Genomic DNA, 15,326 nt, shown 5'->3' with positions numbered 1-15,326 from the left:
TGGGGGCGTATTTACAAGGACCTTGCACCACGGGGAAATGTCTTAAATTAAAATGGGAAAAATAACATCAAAGGAACTCAAAGGCCTTGTAAATATGCCCCAATCAACCTATGAAACTCTAGCAGTACATATCAAGAAACCTAATTGATTTCAAAAAACGTTTTTAAACACATCATGTTAAGCAATTATATACCTACATTCATGGGGAAGTCACTTTTAACATGGCTATGTAACTCAAAGAAACCAAATCTATTTGTAAAACACTTGACACAAAGCAACATTTTAAATACACAACTTTCTTCATAATTTTCTCCTTAAAGCATACTAATCTCTATTTAAATTAAATGAATCTTTTCTCACCTTAGCAAATACTTTTTGAGTTTCAAAACAGTCTCAGACACACACCAATTTGTCTTCAGCAGAACAAAGGGTATGCACTCCAGAGGCTGCAACCAACAATGGCACAGAAATGCTGTAATTCATCGCACATATCTCTCATGTCACCCAATCAAAACTCTTCCCTCACTTTTTTCAAATCAACACCCTTCCCCCCTCTGCCCTTTCTGCCTTTTTTGCATAGCAACCACCTCCTGAAAGACCTCTCATGTTTGCAACTTCACACAACAATGTTTCAATTGAACTCTGAACTATCAGTACACCTGCGTATCCAGTGCAATCTTTCATAAAATGATTTTTTCTTGACCATTCAAATTACATCTTTCAAAGAACTCATCCATGCACCCTAACATTCTGTTTCCAGCAATCAAAATCCACCAATCACTGCTACTGATTCATTAGCACAGAAACTCCACAGTTTTTTTCATTACATACTCCTACTGTTTCAACTGCCATTTCATTACCACACTTCATCTGACTGCAGCAGAACCTCCTCTCACTATGTTTTTTGTCTGGCTTGTTGGACATAGTTACATCCATTGGGCTCAAAGGTATGCTGATAACAGAAATTTACACAACCTCAATTTACAAAATGTGGAAATCAACTGGATTGGCCACAGAGGATTAAGATGTCACCAATTGATACCATTGGTGAAAACCTTTTTGCATTTGCCAAAACCTGACCTGTTAATTGTGCACTGTGGAGGAAATGATTTGGGCACTTTGACTGGGGTAGGTCTGGAAATGCTTTTAAAGGACACCTTTGAGAAATTGATGGCACTTTTTCCTCAAACTGCCTTGGTATATTCAAATATATGCCAAAGACAGAAATGGAGGTGGTCCAAGCAATTTTCTCCACAAATTGAGAAATCGAGGAAGCATGTAAATAAGTCTGTTTCAGCTTACATGAGAGACCATGGAATGGGCTCCATCTACAACAATAACTTGCGTTACTACATGCAAGATATCTACAGAGAAGATGGAGTTCACTTCTCAGATGAGGGGAACAGACTTTTCATCCTGAATTTAAGACTATGTATTGGTACCTACTTATAAGTACCTAAATCTACCACAGACCCAAAAGCTCTTCTCAGAGCTACCCTTACTATGATCACTATAAACAAATTTTAAACGTAACTTTTTTTTTACTAATTTTCACAATTTACGCTTTCCGGAGCGCTACCTGGTACGCGCACCGGACGCTAACCGCGCGAAAATTTTTAAAAAAATGTTTTTTTTTCGCACATATGGGCCTCCTCAGCCACCCTCAGAAAACCTAGGGGGTCAGGACACATCTACCGTGCCCCCTTCTACCCATTCTGAACATTATTTGCCCTCCATCTTGTATCTCAATTCTACCGAAACACAAAATGGAGGACTCTCGTAACGCTGCCGGTTCGCGTATCGGGGCGCGCACTGGGAAGCGCTCGCTGAAAAAAGGTGTGAAAGTAATTCACAGAAAAACCACTGGAGACACTTTCACCAAATATAGATTAGCTCATACTACATACCAATCCCTACCATTTTCACAAATTTGATTGGAATTCCATTTAACCATTTAGCCTGTAGACCTCTCTAAATACCCTGAGGTAAATTACTTCACAAAACACATCTGAAGTGTTGGAATTGACAACCAATTAAAATGTTACTTTCATTTTCTACTTTTTTTACCTGACAGTTGATTGGTTATGTACCTGAATATATATAAAGAAAGAGAGAGAAACACAGCCATTTTGACTACTACTTCCTGAAGTACATTGCAAGAGCATTTTCACTGACAACTTAAACTTGTTTTTAAAAGGTAAGATGTTATTTTGAAAACTAAAGTATATTGTGCACTTTAAGTTAATATGGAAAACTTTTTCTGATAGTTATATACTATCCCTCTGTAATAGTTATAGATTTAGATAGACTTTTCTGTTATAGTTATGGATGGATTTAGGCTTGTCTTGTATAATTATGAATTTACTAAGGTTTCATCACATACACATTTTTATATTTCTACTACCAGTCTGATACTATACACTGCCCAAAGATAAATTCACTGTTAAATTAATCCCAACAGTGCCCTATCTCTACTGATATATATATATTTTTATACAAATTTCAGGCAAAATGGAAGGAGAACAAAAAGTGTCATTTGAAATTGTCCTTGAAGAGACCAATCAAGAAAACATTGAACCAAATGACATTGAATTCATGGATGAATCACAGGACCATGAACTACTACAATGTGTACAATCTGTAGATTTCCTCCTTCAAAATGAGGACATGTTGCAAGTTATGTTCACTCAAAATAAGGACATTTCGGACACTCAAATGTTGGAAGTTATGTTCACTGAAAATGACGACATTTCGGACAGTCAAATGTTAGACGTTCTATTAAATTTTGAAAAACAATCACAAAAAAAAAAAATAAAAAAAAAAACCAACAAAACGAACAATCAATAAACATACAATATTTGAAAAGTCTATCATTCTTTTTTCCTCATAGTACGCTCCCCGGACCGCTTCCCGGTGCGTGTACCGGGCGCTCCCCACGCAAAAAAAATGACATTTATTTTTTATTTTTTTTTGCCCGCGGGGCCCTTTTAAAGCCTCCACATCAAACCTAGGGGGTCAGGGAGGATCTACTATGCCCCCTTATGGTCATTTCCCCCTTTGTTTTGGCCTCCTCTTGTCTCTCGATCCTACCGAGAGACAAGATGGCGGCCGCTCCGGACTGTTTAGAATGTTGACAGACACCGGAGAGCCAATCAGCTTCGCTTCGCGAAGTTCCGTTACGCGTCAAGTACGCGAACCGGGGCGCTAACCGGGGCGCGCTTACAGATATATATATTTTTTTGAACGTTAATTTATCAAAATCCACTGGAGCACATATATTGAGACCTAGCAAAGGCACATCGGGCAAACAATATCTACAATTTTGCCAAGTTTCGTGGAAATCCATTCAGCCGTTCGAGCTAAAAGTGAGTCCAATCGCCCCATGGAAAATTGCATGGGAAAAACGCGTTTTGGGACCCCCCTTTTTTCTCGGCCCCCCCTGACGAAACCCCCCCATTTTCAGGGGCTGCTCAGAAACATAATGTTCCATTTTCCTGAAAATTTCAGCCAATTCCGTCCTCAAACGCCAACGTTATTCGACATAGAATTTTCAAAAATCCCATAGGAAAAAAATCCTAACTATATATACCTACTGGCGACCGCCAGTAGGTAATATATATATATATATATATATATATATATATATATACACACACACATATAGTTCTTGAATAAGGATGATGTTGCTGGCAGCTGCTGCACAGATGAGGTGAATTCCTTAAAGATTTGAAACATTTCTTTGCTGCTGTTGAAGCTAGTGTTGCTGCATTTTGCTATGGCCTTCCTCTTGTTGTCCTGAAATTGCTGGTGGTAGTGCCTAGGGGCAGGTTTGAAAATGTCATTGCTTGATTTATCTTGGCTCTGGGCCTCCAGTCTAATTGCTTGCAGGACTGTTTGGTCATTCTGAGTTCTTCCGTTTACTAGTTGGCCTGCGCTTGTGTTAGTTGGCTACGTTTTTTTTTTGGGGGGGGCTAAGGTATTGATGCAGGTGAAGATCCAGAGTTGTTGATGTTACTTGACAGGAGGCCTGTGTGCTCTGGTTGCTTCTTGATGAGGATGGAAACCCAATCCACCTTTGGTATGTTGTACTAGTACCAGTGGGCTGGCCCTGCCTTTCATTTAATAGTGGCTGATTGTTTGGCTATCAACAACTCAAGTTCCAAGAAATGAGCTGCCCTCTTTTTAGGTTTCTTATATAATTCCAAGGCACAAGCCACCCAACTATATTAGCTGCCTAACCAAGCGATGGTTGCTAGCCAACCCTAAACTTCAGACCAGTGAGACGCAAAGAAGGACAATTCCACAAAATGTGGTGGGAGATAGCTGAGGCAACAAAGCAACAGCACAGCATGGGCAGGTAGTGCTGGGGAAAAATCTTCTAGCAGGAGATAAATACGCCCTGTGCTGCAAGACATTGCATTGTATGCATTTATATATGGCTTTCAGTAATGCAGTGTGTAGCCCATTCCTTATAGTGGACAGCTCTCCCTGTTTCAGATACCCATATGTTGTGCAGGAGCTGTTGTGATGATTGTGTATGGTACTGATGGACTTTGTGCAACCAAGTAAATTGCCTCCTACCACTGCCCATCACAAATTTGGGGCCTATTACGATGGAGGATTTTCCGCATCCTCCGGGCCGGCGGAAGCCACCGCCGGCCTGGAGGATGCTGAAAATCCTCTGCGGACCCAACAAAGACCCACCGCCACATTAGGATGGCTGGTGGGTCCTGGTTTCCGTCTGCAGCTTTTCTGCCGCGGTTGGCTTACAACCGCTGCGGAAAAGCTCTAATATGGTGACGGTGTCTCTCAGACACCGTCAGCCATATTAGGATGGGTTGTGAAAAATGCTTTTCCGCGGCGGTTTTTCCGCCATGGAAAAGCATGTGTAACTTCACTGCGGGGGCCCGTAACGGGCCCCCTGGGTGAAGGGGGGGGGGGTGGGGGGTGCACATGGGGGGTACCTATGGTACCCCCCTGCATTTGTATGCAGAAATCGGCAGGCACGGCACGGTGCCTGCCGCTTTCTGCATACAAATGCAATGTATGCATTTTTACCATTGTGGCGGATGCAGCTTGAAGCCGCACCCGCCGCAATGGTAAAAATAGAGGATGTGACCGCCAGGGTGGCGGTCACATCCTAATTGCACAGGAGGGAACTCCGCAGGCCATGCGGAGGTTCCCTCCTACTCTATGGTGGCGGACGGACTCAGGTCCGTCCGCCATCATAATCGGCCCCAAAGTGTGGCATTAGGAGTTAGCTTTATGTTCTGTTAGTAATGGGCTATTTGGTCCAGAGAATATAGATCAGGACTCGGTGTGTTAGGAACTGTCCCCCATGCCCTTCAAATTGTTCCCTCAGCTAGTTAAAGGGTCGAGATTTGCTGTCCTGTAATAGATCACACAGGACTGTGATACCTGTGTCTTCTCAAGGCCTCATGTTGCTAGCTGTAAGGTCCCCAAGTGCTTAAGTATACAGAAAGTGATGAATGGAATGCATCCCAATTCATTGTCATTTTGCACACCATGCAACCCCATAGATGGATTCCAGTGACACAATGTACAATTACCGATGTCTGGGCATAGCTGTCCCACTTAGGGTGACATAGTGAAGTATTCAAAAGGTAATGGATGAAATGATTCATCTATTCTCAGCCAATGGTATTTATTCGACCCGCATCACAAACCATTGTTATTTGGTACCCCATGCCACCTCAGTTTGGACCCAGCTATCTGTAAATCAGTTTTGACCCTGCTCCGATTCAAATAGTCCAGCCCAAAATGCCAACCCAGATCTTCCCTGAGACAGAACACTAGCAACCCAGGACCAGTTTCACCCTTGTTATGGACTCATCTGCCGGGTATAGCTTGATTCCAGCAACACCGTGTGCACGGGGCCCACGTCTGGACATACCCTTTCGACTTAGGGTGACATATTAAAGTATACAAAAAAGTGATGTATGGAATGCTTGAATTAATCTCAGCCACTGATAATTATTCAGGACATATCCTAATCTGTTGTTATTTGGCACACAATGCCACCTTAGTTTGGACCCAGTTATATGCAAATCAGTGTTGTCCCTGCTACAGTGAAAACAGTCCAGACCAGCGGCCAAGCCAGGGCTCCCTGAGTCAGAACACAAGCAACCCAAGACCAGTTTTGTCCTTGTTTTGTCCTTGTTATAGCTTGGTTCCAGTAACACAATATGCACGGGACCCGGTGCATTGACAGAACAAGTAGAGGAGAAAATTGGGACAAAAGAGTGACATGTTTAGTTATCAATATGGCTCCTGCAAAGCAGCTCATTCCTGTATGTAGTAAGCAAGGTTGCCCTCATCTGAGTTTGGTGTCTGGGAGTAAAAGATAGTTTATTTTCACAAGGCGTACAGGCTACCTGTCAGTGAGAGACCCAAGAGCCAATAGCAAATACACTGGATCTGAGCAAAAAAGTAATAATGCTCAAAATGCGGGGTACTCAACCCCTGCTGCTCAACTGGAAAGTGCATGTGGATTTCTGGGGACATTGAATATGAGTGTAGTTGTGGGAACAGGTTATGTGGCAGAGTCTTCTGGAGGGAATTTTGATTCAAAGTGACGTATGGTTAAACTTTTCATCTTTGTTTCATTTGAACCTTATATGTGTAGTCTTAGTGATGGCATGGCAACTCCTTGTTGAAGGAAGCCAGTGGGTTATGTGTCCTGGCTTTTGTGTGACTGGTCATCCATGACTATATGTCCTATGTGCCTAAATGCTGAATGGTATCATTGTAGGTATGCAGATAGGTGGTGGTAGTGCTTCATGTCTAAGGAGGTGGCAAGACAGTTGGACTGTTAAGCAATGATAGTCACAACGTAGCCGTTGTCTTGTTTCCTTGTTTTACATGAGGCGTGAGGAACCTCATCTTTTGACCTATAACAGAGTTTCTGTGATTTGTGTCTGTTGTTCTTGTGTCACTGCATGGGTATTGGAGAGTTAAACAGGTTATAGTTGGGTGACTGCGTTATCTAAACTTGTTGAAGTTCAAGTGATTGTGAATAATTGTCCCTGTACTATGTATTCAATGCAATATCTGTTCTTTGTTTTGTTGTCTGTGAGTATGGGTGTTGTGTAGTATCCTGTACATCCCCGTTCCCTCTATGTTTGAAGTGATGTCTAGAATGCTGAGGGTGAATGATGTAATAGACTGCTGTAGTGTAGTCAGGAGTGGAAGCTGGCAGAGAGGGAGTTGAAGTTGTGGAGAAGTGTGGCTCAGGGGTTAGAGGCAGCAAGCCCGGAAGCTGAGATCGGTCCTGGACCAGGGTTCAATTCCCCGCCTCGGCGGGGTCTTGGGCTAAAAATTCCACGGACTCGATAATTCTCGCCCCGGTGCCTCCTCGACTCACGGGTTCACACTCTGCGACTCTGGGCAATAGCTTGCTTAATCTCCACAACGGCCCCTCGCGGCGGGATGCCTGACTTTCACCTTGTGGATACCCTGCTATCTCACAGGGGAATACCAGGAAGGGTTCCCTAAGCAAGTGCTGGGACACCCACTGCGGGTAGCTGTGCGCTATATAAGCTCAACTACATTTACATTTACAAGGGAGGATGGAACCCTCACAAGACATGAACTGGTGCTGTAACCTAAAGGCCTACAATGAAATAAAGGACTTGCCTCCTCCATGAGCGGATTTGGTGTCTTGTATGAAAAACCTGCCCTCCAACCAGAACCTAAGCATTCAGATGGAGCTCAAACAGATGTATCTACCTTTTTTTTTCAAATTGAAAGCAAGTACTTAGTGGATCATAATTTTTCTGTTATCTATTTCCAAAAAATCGGGTCTTTATCAAGAAAAAAACTGGTTAGCACTCACTGATGTAAGCAATTTTGTTGTTTTTAGTCAGAAAGTGTTTTCCTTCTCAAACTTCGTTGACAGCCAGGCATTTTCACTAGGTTGTACAGGTACTTAGGTTGTTTTTCATAGAGTGCTGTGAAAGTAATGCTGGGTGTTTTGAACTTAATCCTCACTTTGTACTAGAAACTATATTGGTTGATGACAAAAGGACTGCTTATAAAGTTTCAAGATAGGATTATGGCACTCCACTTAAGGTTGAGTTTCCAATCAAGATGAGAAACCACAAGAGCATTAACAAGTAGAGGGATGTCCAAAGTTTAGAGAAGAGGCTTCAATTTGTTTTAGAGTAGAGAATTGATCTAGCTGCAGAAACTAGTTCTATCTTCTACTCCTACTTCTATCTTCGTATCACTTCTACCTCAACATAAGAGAGGAAAACACCCACAGGGAAATCACATCCTCACAACATGAACTTTGACAATGTGGGATGAGCCTGGAGAAGCAATGAGCTTGCACCTGCTGAACAAGGGCATTGGTAAGAAAATAGCCTGAAAGTTCTCTCACATGCAGGTGTAGGCCTAAAAATGTTCAGCAGTGTGCTATTTTGATTGAACACAACAATAAAGCCCCCTACCAACAGCACCATAGATAAACGTACTGTGTATGTACATTCCAAACATGACTGTACCCGAGGAATAGAGGAATACACAAAACTACAATGCTAGATCTGACTGCAATGCTAGATCTCATGTCTCCTTTCTCTCAAGTGTATACACAGTGACTGCTGATAGCACTAAAGGCAAATTGGGGCTCCAGAACTCCATTCATCACAGCTGTTGTGATGAGAACAGGCCTGGTTAACATTTTAACTATTGTCAAAATATGCAAGTTGCTGAATGATAGGTTATGTGAAAGTGAGCACTCACGTCATGCACACCACATAAAAACGTGCAAGATACCAACAGGAGAATGGTACTTAATGGATTTAAGTATTTTCAATTCAGCTAAAATTATTCTCCTGAAGTTTAAATAAAAGAAAATACCACCAGAAAAGTAAACAAATAATGTTGTCATTATGTGTTAATAATTATTAAAAGTGGATCATAGAATTAATTAAAAGTAATTTATCTTCAATAAAATATGATCTTGTAATCATTTTTAAATTAAAAAAGGTCTTTATAATCTTTTATATTTAAATAATACATATGTTTTACTTTTATATATTCGTTTTACAGTACACTACATTTTCTTTATATTTCTAACCATTTTAAATAATTTAGTTTAATTTAATTTAACATTATTTCCTAGGGAATTTCAATTTTAAGTTCCAACCTCCAATATTTTCTATAGGAGGGTGTTACAGTACTAGTAGCTGACCATGTGTGGTGCTGGACTTACTTCAACTCTTAGCTGGTGTAATTAATCGCAGTGTTGGGTCCCTTTTTGGTTGCAGTAAATTTAGAAGGGCAATTTGTGACAGCAATGGGCTTAGTCATTTGTGATTAAGAGCATGTCCCTTCTTCAATGCCTCGATAACTCTCCCTAAACCCCTCCTTACTCCTCCTAAATCCCCTCCCTTTTAGTCAGAAGTATTCCCCATTTTCCAGCCACTCCTCTGTCCCATCCACATTTTCTACTAAAGTGTATACTTATATATGTGGAGACTCCAGAGCCGGATCAGAGATCTCTGCACAAAAAAAACGAGAGGGGGAGCCACAACCTCCACATATACGTTTGTGAATACCATTTTGTAGTACATTTGTTGTACTATTGCAGTACTACAAAATGTCACACAAAATGCAGTTTGTGATCAGGCCCCTATAATTCATCATTAATCAAATTAAGATCTTCTATTGAGTAACATGGCATGCATGGTCTAATATCAGAAAAATGTTTACTTCTGTTATCTAATTTTCTTTGGTTAGTGGAAATATTCAACAGACTTATTGCTGCATGTTCACACAATACTTTCTCATAAGCATCTTTGTTCTGTTTTCAGCACTGGATTTATAAACAATACTAAACTTTATTTTGCCACCAGGTGCCTATCTCATACCTTATATAATCATGCTTGTCTTCGCTGGATTGCCATTGTTTTTCCTGGAATGCTCCCTGGGACAATTTTCAAGCTCGGGGCCTATTGCAATATGGAAGATTTTACCAATATTAAAGGGTAAGTGGTACTAAATTATAGCCTATTTGTTTTCCCTGTGTTGAGCCACCCCATTACTAGTTGTCCAGAGTATGACAGACAATTTTGAGGCCTTTCTTGTCAATATTATAGAGAATGTGGCTATAAACTGCATAATGCAGTGTTGACTGCTTTAACTGTTATTGGCGATCCCTGAGGACCAATTTTAGGGTTTGGAAGACATGGTACTTCATTTCAAACACCCTCTAGGTCTGAATGCCTCATTTAGAGATGGGTGAACCATAAGTTTTCCAACAGCTGAGCGTCTATTGGTGCTATCAATGGAAAGCTTACTCCTACGGCCCAAAAGAGTAGGGGCCATCAGAGAAAAGCCATCAGCCCACCTGCTATGTTTAGAGCAGACAGTGTGATGGATTTTGCTTTTCTGTCTATCACTGCCAGGAAAAACAAAAAAATAATGACACTTCTGGAGATTGTTTCTGTAAAACAATTTTTTTTTTAAGTTTGATGAATCACAATCAAAATCTATCGGTGGCTGTCCACTAAAGTTTTTTTATTTGGCAGTGGTTCTTTCGATGTACAGAGATGATCGTTAGGCCAGCTGTTCTCACTAAATTTGATGGACAGAGTACCGTTAGAATGGCAGACTTTTTTCATCCACCATCCCAAAGGACGCTACTCCATCCCAAAAACAATAAACCAGACCCTATGTGTCTCTGGTACAGTGAACAACAACAAATTTCAAAAATAAACATATGAATAGGGGGTAAAGATGCCCTCCCTCTTTCAACATTGGGAATAAATGGCATATTACTCTCTGTGCATCTTTATATCTAATTTATGCCATACTCATTTGTCTTGTGTAGTAGTTAAAAGCAAAGGTAATTAACTAGAGCCAAAATATTATGGGTTCAATTAACCCCTTTGCTGCTAGGCCTTCCCCCCACCCCCGTGCCAAGGCTTTTTTTGGTTATTTGGGGTTGTTCTCGCTTAGGCCCCTGTAACTTCTTGACCACATAAGGTATCCATGCCAAATTTGTGTCCATTTCTTCCAACATCATCGGAATACTAAAGATACCCAGAGTTTGTGGATTCCTTTAGAGGGGACCCAGAAATTTGCCAAAATACAGCTAAATTGTGGGTTTTTTTTTTGGGCACAATGAGAAAAAAGCGCTGCAAATGGAAACGTCTGGGTTTTTCCCTGCAAATGTTATCAACAAAGGGTTTGTGGAGCTGAAATCACCATTTTCCCAGCTTTTACTGACAAGCAGGCTTTTGTCATAAAACCAACATTTTTTGCACAGTTTTGGCATTTTACTGGGACAAAGCCTATTTTTGCTATTTATCATGCTTTCAACCTTCTTCCAAATAATGGTAGAAATGGGTAGGAAAGCAATAATGGATCCTACATTTTAGAATAGTAGACAACATTTTGAATTCAGCAAGGGGTTATTTGTGTAGTACCATCAAGGTTTCTTTATAGAAACTAACAGTTGAATATAGGAAAAATTGACAATCAGTTGAAAACAAATTCCCATTTGTGCCGACATTTTCACCTGTAACTTGTTCTAATTATGGCAGAAATTTAAAAGCAATATACCATTACATCCGCTGGACCTTTATGGTTGTGGGTATATATAGGAATTGTAGGTTCACCAAGAACCCGAAGAACCCAGAGCCAATAACTGAGCAGCATCTTGCAATGGTTTTTTATTATTTAACGGGTATACAGCAATTCATTTGGGAAAATATATACATGGAAAATGGGTATGAAAGACACCTATGTATTTTTGAAATTGGAACAAAATATAGAGTTTAGAAACAGTAGATATTTGCACATTTCTGAAATTGTGAGTACCCATACTAGCATGAGAATTGTAGGACATTATTTAAAGTGACTTATTTTTTCCACATTGTCTTTCAGTTGGAAAGCAGAAATGCTTCGAAAGTCGATAGGCAATAACAGTTGCTCTACAATTCTGTGTTACCCTAAGTTTTCAGATAAAAATGGTACCTCACTTGTGTGGGTAGGCCTAGTGCCCATGACAGGAATCGGCTCAAAATGAAACATGAGCACACTTTATGTTTAGAGTGAAAACTGACCATTTTTTTGTAAAGTGCCTAGCTGTAGATGTTGAACCCTAGCTCTGCCGGCACCTAGGGAAACCAAACAAACCTGTATATTTTTTTAAACTAGACACCCAGGGGAATCCAATATAGGGTGACTTGTCTGGCTCTCACCAAGTTCTGTTACCCATAATACCTTGCAAACCTCAAAATTTGACCCCCAAAAAACACATTTTCCTCATTTTCCTGTGGTGGAAAGTTCTGAAATCTGCGTGGATCCACAAAATTCCACCCACCCTTCATTTCCCGAAGTCTTCCAAGAAACATGGTACCTCACTTGTGGGGGTAGGCCTAGTGCCTGCGACTGGAAACGGCCCAAAACGCAACATGGACATTTTCACACTGAAAACAGACCCTTTTTTTTGATAAGTGCCTAGCTGTAGATTTTGAGCCCTAGCTCTGCGGGCACCTATGGAAACCTAGCAAGCCTATAGACTTTTAAAAACTAGACCCCCAGGGGAATCCAGGATAGGGTGACTTCTCTGGCTCGCAACGGGTTCTGTGACCCAGAATCCCTTGCAAACCTCAAAATGTGTCCAAAAAAACAAATTTTCCTCACATTTCTGTAGAGGAAAGTTCTGGAATCTGCGTGGATGCTCAAAATTGAACCCACCACATATTTTCCAAAGTCTACCGATAAAAATGGTACCTCACTTGTGTGGGTAGGCCTTGTGCTCGCGACAGGAAACGGCCCAACACGCAACATGGACACACCACATTTTCACAGTGAAAACAGACCTTTTTTTGCAAAGTGCCTAGCTGTAGATTTTTAACCTTAGCTCTACTGGTACCTAGGGAAATCTAGCAAACATACATTTTTGAAACCTAGACACCCAGGGGAATTCAGGATTGGGTGACTTGTCTGGCTCTCACCAGGTTCTGTTACCCAGAATCCATTACAAACCTCGAAATTTGTGAAAAAACACATTTTCCTCACATTTCTGAGGTGGAAAGTTCTGGAATCTGTGTAGAACCACAAAATTCCACCCATACTGCTTCCCCCAAAGTCTTCACTTATGTGGGTAGGCCTAGCGCCCCAACAGGAAACAGCCCAAAACGCAAGGTGGACACCACATTTACACAGTGAAAGGGGACCCTTTTTTGCAAAGTGCCTAGCTGTAGATTTTGAACCCTAGCTCTGCTGACACCAAGGGAAACTTAGCCCATTTATACATTTTTAAAAACTGAAGACCCAGGGGAATCCAGGATGGGGTGACTTGTCCGGCTCTCACCAGGTTCTGTTACCCAGAATCCCTTGCGATCCTCAACATATATAAAAAAAAACATTTTCCTCACAATTCTGTGGTGGAAAGTTCTGGAATCTGTGTGGATCCACAACATTCCACCAACCCTGAATTTCCCAAAGTCTTCTGAGAAAAATGGTACCTCACTTGTGTGGGTGGGTCAAATACCCACGACAGGCAAGGGCCCAAAACCTAGTGAGGCAACGTCAAAATCACCTATAACAAAAACAACCTGGTTTTGCAAGGGGGGTCCCATGAATGTTTTGCCCCGGTTCAGAGGCCATCTAGGGAAACCTATCTAACCCACACATTCCTGAAAACTAGACATCTGGGGAATTCCAGCAAGGTATGGCTTGTGGAGGTCTCCCAACATTTCCCTACCCAGAATCGCCTGCAAAACTCAAATTTAGCTGGAGAAATCATTTCTTTCTCCAATTTTTGTGGGAAAGTTTTGGAATCTACGTGTATCCACAATTTTCCTGCCACCCAGCATTCCCCCAGGTCTCCCAATAAAAATAGTACCTCAGTCACATGGGCGGGTCAAGTACCCTCAACAGGGAATACCCCAAAACATATTGAGGAGACATCAAAATGACCTATCACAAAACAACCTGGTTTTGCAAGGGAGGTCACCTGGATTTTTGACCCCCAGATCGGTGACCATCTTGGGAAACCTACCAAACCCACACATTTCTAAAAACTAGACACCCGGGGGACTCCTGTGAGGTATGGCTTGCGTGTGTCCCCCAATGTTTTCCTACCCAGAATTCTGTGCAAACCTCATATTTAGCTGACAAAATCACTTTTTTCTCAAATTTCTGTGTGGAAAGTCCTGGAATCTATGTGGATCTGCTACTTTCCTACCACCCAGCGTTCCCCCAGGTCTCCTAATAAAAATTATACCTCACACGCGTGGGTGGGTCAAGTACCCGCGACAGGCAAAGGCCCAGAACTTATTGAGGAGACATCAAAATTACCTATCACAAAACAACCTGGTTTGCAAGGGGATTCACCTAGGTTTTTGGCCGATATCGGCGGCCATTTTGGGAAACCCGCCAAACCCACACATTTCTAAAAACTAGAAACCCCAGGGAGTCCAGCGAGGTATCTCTTGCGCGGGTTCCCCAAAGTTTTCCTACCCAGAATACCCTGTAAACCGCACATTTACCTGAAAAAAATCACTTTTTTCTCCAATTTCTTTGTTAGAAAGTTCAGGAATCTACCTGAATCCACACATTTACTACCACCCAAATCGTATTGAAGAGACATCAACATTAACTATCACAAAACAACCTGGTTTTGCAAGGGGGGTCACTTGGGATTCTGGCCCTGGGCTTAGCTGCCATCTTGGGAGCCTACCAAACCCACACATTTCTGAAAACTAGTTTTCCTACCCAGAATACCCTGCAAACCTCAAATTTAAATGAAAAAACTCACAGAAAGATTAGAATTTTTGTGGGAGGTGGGAGCATTGGCATGCCCATTTTGGGAAGCCCCACCCCAATTCAAATTGGCGAAAAAATCCCTAGCGTCTAGTGGGCTTTTTGCCAGAGGGGCAGAAAGGCTGTCATTTTTGCGGGGGCATTGGCATGCCAGTTTTGGGCAGCCCTCCATCCCTAATTGTACTTGCCCCAAAAAAATCCCGTTTTCTAGTGGCCTATGGGCAGAAAGACTGTCTTTTTTGGAGGGTGGGGACATTGGCAAACCCGTTTTGGGCATCCCCAACCCTAATTCCAATTGCCTCAAAACAATTCCTGGTGTCTAGTGGATTTTTTGTCTTCCTGGGGGCAGATTGGAAGCTACTGCCCCTATCTGCCCCCCAGGGGAGGCGGAAAGGCTGTAATTTTGGCAGGAGGTGACGGCATTGGCATGCCCATTTTGGGTAGCCCACAAAAAATTCCTGCCATCTAGTTGGCTTTCTGCCCCCCTGGAGGGTATATTGGGGGCTACTTACCCCATCTGCCCC

The 15,326-nt window shown here is 41.9% G+C and overlaps 1 protein-coding gene across 1 annotated transcript in view; it reads left to right on the top strand.

Moving 5' to 3' along the window:
* Positions 1-15,326, top strand: part of LOC144829413 (sodium- and chloride-dependent neutral and basic amino acid transporter B(0+)-like) — a 545,621-nt gene that overhangs the window by 105,902 nt on the left and 424,393 nt on the right. Inside the window, exon 3 of the mRNA XM_078688536.1 lies at positions 9,879-10,010. Within this exon, the coding sequence (XP_078544662.1) occupies positions 9,879-10,010 (132 nt within the window). The remainder of the gene's footprint in view (positions 1-9,878; positions 10,011-15,326) is intronic.

This window comes from Lissotriton helveticus, chromosome 4_1 (assembly GCF_964261635.1).
Source record: "Lissotriton helveticus chromosome 4_1, aLisHel1.1, whole genome shotgun sequence".
Taxonomy (NCBI): domain Eukaryota; kingdom Metazoa; phylum Chordata; class Amphibia; order Caudata; family Salamandridae; genus Lissotriton; species Lissotriton helveticus.
The sequence above is the reverse complement of the archived record's forward strand: the minus strand, read 5'-3'. Positions and strand labels throughout refer to the sequence as shown.